This window comes from Engraulis encrasicolus, chromosome 17 (assembly GCF_034702125.1).
Source record: "Engraulis encrasicolus isolate BLACKSEA-1 chromosome 17, IST_EnEncr_1.0, whole genome shotgun sequence".
Taxonomy (NCBI): Eukaryota; Metazoa; Chordata; class Actinopteri; order Clupeiformes; family Engraulidae; genus Engraulis; species Engraulis encrasicolus.
In genome coordinates this window covers 49,833,066-49,838,065 of record NC_085873.1, presented here as the reverse complement: position 1 = coordinate 49,838,065, position 5,000 = coordinate 49,833,066, and the positions used below count along the sequence as shown (strand labels likewise).

General features: G+C 43.8%; 1 protein-coding gene across 1 annotated transcript in view; it reads right to left on the bottom strand.

Moving 5' to 3' along the window:
• znf385c (zinc finger protein 385C) overlaps window positions 1-5,000 on the bottom strand; it is a 119,004-nt gene that overhangs the window by 54,424 nt on the left and 59,580 nt on the right. The window contains exon 2 of the mRNA XM_063221009.1: window positions 145-287. Coding sequence (XP_063077079.1) covers window positions 145-287 — 143 coding nt within the window. The remainder of the gene's footprint in view (window positions 1-144; window positions 288-5,000) is intronic.

Genomic DNA, 5,000 nt, shown 5'->3' with positions numbered 1-5,000 from the left:
AAAGACAGACAGACAGACAGAAACACACACACACACACGCACGCACGCACGCACACACACACACACACACACACACACACACACACACACACACACACACACACACACACACACACACACACACACACACACACTGACACTGACCGTGTTGAAGTTGGGGAAGAGGCTGAGGGGCGTGGTGCCGTTGACCCTGAGCGGCAGGAAGTGCTTGAGGTCCAGCTGCGGTTGAAGAGGGCGGCCCGGCAGCGACAGCGAGGCCAGCAGGGGGCTGCCCTGGGCGGGACTTCCTGTCCAGACAGGAAACAGGAAGAAGGAAAAGTTAATGACGGCAGTAACAGAGAGTGGAGAGTAGAGAGAGAGAGGTTCCGTTGGCCCATTGTTTCCGGGTTCTATTATTGCAAGGGGGAGGGGGGGAATCCCCCTTTAGGCAGACCTAAGGACTGTTCTATTCAATACTAGGAGTATTATGACACGCCCCTTTAGGCAGACCGGAACCTGGTCATGTTAGGTGCCCATAGCAACCTATTACATTGGCATATCTCTATATACTTAAAGAATATCTGGCAGTAATGCATACAGTAACGTAAAGTGTCTTATTTTTCATGTAAGCCGTTGTCTTGCTTTAAGACAAGTTAAAAGAGGGACCATGTCGCTAAGCTAGTGAAAGTTAATGGATCCGTGTAGCATGCTACAACATGAAAAATAAGACACTTAACCACCTTTATAAACCCCAGCCAACGATTTTAACTGTATTAAGCCCCAAAATAGTGGCATACCCCTTTAAGACCCTAGACGGGAAAAAAAAGAAAAAAGAAAAAATGATTGGTTGTCCACAAAATACCTCTCCCCAAGCCCATGTAGGGGCGTGATTCAACCTGCAGTCTATGTAGGCCATTCATTACATTCGATTATGCATTTCACATTTCATTAATCTTGCGGAGCAAATGCTTTTATCCAAAGTGACATACGTACTTATAGAGAAATAAAAAAAAAAACACCGGTATATTCAAACAGCATAATGAGAATTTACAGAGGAAGAGGAAGAGGAAAAGGAAGAGGGTGAGGAAAAGGAAGTTTCAATGTTGTTGCATGTGTTACATTTTCACAAAAATATGAAGAGTTCAGATGCAAAACCCCCTAAGTGCCTTTTCAGAAAATAATCTTAATTAATTTTTATTTAATACAAAGCTATCAAAGTTGCATATTTGTAAATTTTATTTATGTAATATAACTATTTATATGTATTATCAAGTATATGAATGTAAACCAAACCAACAACGGGGTTCTCTAAAAATATAGAAGTGCAGGTCTTCAGAAATGGAGTTAGGGGGTTTTGCATCTGAACTCTTCATATGTATACACACATGGTTGAACACAGCCGCAAAAATACAGGTGTACCACAGAGTTATGATAACTACAGTCACAAAACGTAGCATTATTGCAAAAAAAACACACACAAACACACACATATGCAAGCACACACAAGCAAGCACACACACACACACACACACACACACACACACACACCACACACACACGCACACGCACACGCACACACACACACACACACACACACACACACACACACACACACACACACACACACACACACACACGATGATGGTCATGAACACATAATGTGTAGGTAATTTCCCAGTTCCACCTCCACTTTTTCTTGGTTCTCATCCTTCTCTCCCTCCCCCTCTCTACTGTCACTCAACACTGATCAACTGGCTCAAAAACACAGAATAGTTAGTTGTTTTTTAGTTTTTTTTGTTTTGGGGGGGGGTAGGGGGGGTCAAGCTACGCCCCCCACATTTGGGCTTGCATGCCCAAGGGTTGCACCCAGGGTTCGAATCCGGCCTGGGTCATTTGCCATCCCTACCCCGTCTCTCTCCCCACATTCACTTCCTGTCCCTCTTCACTGTCCTATCTGAAATAAAGACGAAAAAGCCCATAAAAATACATATAATCATAAAAAAATTACTTCTGTCTCCGCTGCTTCAATCTGGTGCATTTTTCAAAAGGTGCCGTAGCTCTTGACCGCATTACCGCGCGAATAGACCAGGCGTCAAGCGACAGTAATAGATTTCAAAACACTAGTGTAGAGTGGAGTGCATCTGAGTCAACTTGAAACGCAGGGTCACCGCTTTCGCAGTGCAGATCAAAATGGAGGTCCTCCGGCCCTCCTCTTGGCTTTTAAAAATCCCCATTTTCAGATGCTATTGATAATATATTAAAGGATAGCTTCTGCCAATTTCGACATGCAGTTGCAATGCTCACACTACCCTGGACTTGTCAGTACCTGAATTTTTTTTTTTTTTCATTAGCCTTTTCTGAGATCCTGGTCATTGTAATGGGGGCAAAGTATGTTTACATTAAAAAGCTATACAAAATCACATAGCTATCAGTTTGACGCAATTTGACTCTTGTAGACGGTAGACCCCTTTGACTACAATATATGCCGTCGATTTGTAGTGGAAAAAAAATACAGTAAAATATACAGCAAATGCATAACCTACAAATGTAGGAAAGACTTCATTTAAGGAGTTTCACTTCTACTTTTCCGTCCTAGTTCTGAAGTCCTCTCGTTCTCATCCTCTTCCTCATCCTCGTCCCTGTGCATCATATCACTCGCTGTGAGTGCGCTCCAATATGCGACCTTGCGTCCTCCACTTTTGTCTGTGGCCTCATACCAGGAGGAAGAAATGTCATGATGACATCACTGACAACAGCATTATATTCCAATATCTCGCAAATGCTCAATTGTAAAGCCATTTTCTCATTTGCAAACTGGATGGTGAATGAAGAATAGTCCCCCCAAAATTGTTTTGGCTAGGCTTACAGTGGGGAAACTTTATTGTTTTCTCCACGGAGGAGGGGCCAGAAGGAAGGGCAAGGCCACAAGCACAAGTGGAGGACGCAAGGTAACATATTGGAATGCACCCTGTGTATCTATATGAGAGGAGTTAGCATTTCCTCTATGTCAGCGGTTCCCAAACTTTCCCCCCTGCGCACCCCCTTTTACATTTCAATGTGGTTTGCGCAGCCCCTAAGCAAATGTTGCACAGCCGCACATTTTGGGCAATCCTCGGTTTTTTTGCCATAATTAATGGAACGTGTTGCATAACAAGTCTAGCGGTTATAAATGACACTTCAGCTGGATCCCTCCAGCATACAATTCACCAAAAAACAATTACAAACTACGTAATGTTCCTTAATTTTTGTATAAAAACACACATCTCAGACATTGCTCTATTCAACTCGCAAGCAAGTTGCGCACCCCAGTTTGGGAAACCCTGCTCTATGTCAGTTAAAGAGCTCTTTATCTTTTTTAGAGGTGAAATGTTCCTCAAGAGAGATTATCCGCAACGCACTAACATGAGCTGCAATCAGTCTCAATTAAAAATGCTGCAGCTCTCCCTGCCCCCCCCCTTCCCCCCTCCCTCTCCTCTTTATCTCCTATTCCTATACTTGTACTTCCTGTTAATTTTCTCTCTCTCCGTTTTCTTTCTATCCTCTCCTGTTAATCGATCTATCTTTTGTTCTTTCTCTCTTTCCTCTGCATCACTCGTTTTCCACCTTTTGTCACGTCCAATAAAAAGTTTCCCATCTTCTCATTTTCCTTTTCTATCTTCTCTTTTGTACAGCATCACTTTCTTTCTCTCCTCTCCTCTAATCTAACTCTCTCTATCTACCTCTGCACTCTCTCTCTCTCTCTCTCTCTCTCTCTCTCTCTCTCTCTCTCTCTCTCTCTCTCTCTCTCTCTCTCTCTCTCTCTCTGTCTCTCTCTCTCTCCTGCAAGACTTCTACTGTCTTCCACTTTCCCTCATTTTTGTCTCCATATGTTTCCTTTCCTCTCTCAGTCTGTCATGTGTCATCTCTCCTTTCCTCCTTTATCCTTCATCAGCTCTTCTCTTCTCTTCTGCTTCCATTTTCGGGCCTCGCCCTTCCAGCAAGTTTAGCTTTTTTTCTTCCTTCATTCTGTCAAGACTTATTCCTGTCTGCTACACTTCCTTTTACTAGACTTTCCTTTTTTCATCCTTCTCTGTTCTGCTGCAGTCCCATACACACACACACAGACACACACACAGACACACGCAGAAGGTTAGAGAAAGTGACACGCACGCACGCACACACACACACACACACACACACACACACACACACACACACACACACACACACACACACACACACACACACACGCACACAAATAAGCACATGCACACACACACACACACACACACACAAACACACACATGCACACACACACACACACACACACACACACACACACACACACACACACACACACACACACACACACACACACACACACACACACACACACACACACACACACACACACACACACACACACACACACAGCGCTCTCTCCTCACACAAAGACCAAGGCCTGGGCTCTGAGTGTGAGTGTGAGTGAGTGAATAAGTGAGTGAATGAGAGATTGAAAGTGATGAGTGCAAATTGCGCTGGGGCTCCGTTCTCTGATTAGCCCTTTGATTGGTGATTACCAGGGCTATGGGACCCCGTTTAATTACCGCTGTTTGCAGCTTATGCTAATCGCAGCTGAATAGCCTACTGAGTAGGCCAGAACCAGGCTACAGCAGCTAGCGAGGCTAAAAACAGGCGAGAATTATGTTTTTTTGTCCTCTCTCTGACTTCCTTCCTTCCTTCCTTCTTTCCTTCTATCCTTCATTCCTTCTATCATTCCCTTCTTCTGTCCATCACTCTCCTCCCCTCTTCTTCTTTCCTTTGATCCAAGAGCTCAGACATTGAAAGAATACTAAATATAGCCAAACAGCACGAGGCTAAAGCAGCTAGCGAGGCTAAATATGTGCACAATGCTTTTAGTCCTCCCGTTGACGTCCCTTCTTCCTTACTTCCTTCTAGGGATGCAAATTATCGATTAATTCATTAATCATTAGTTGATAGCCTTATCGATCGACTTACGATTAATTGATAAGCGGCGTTTT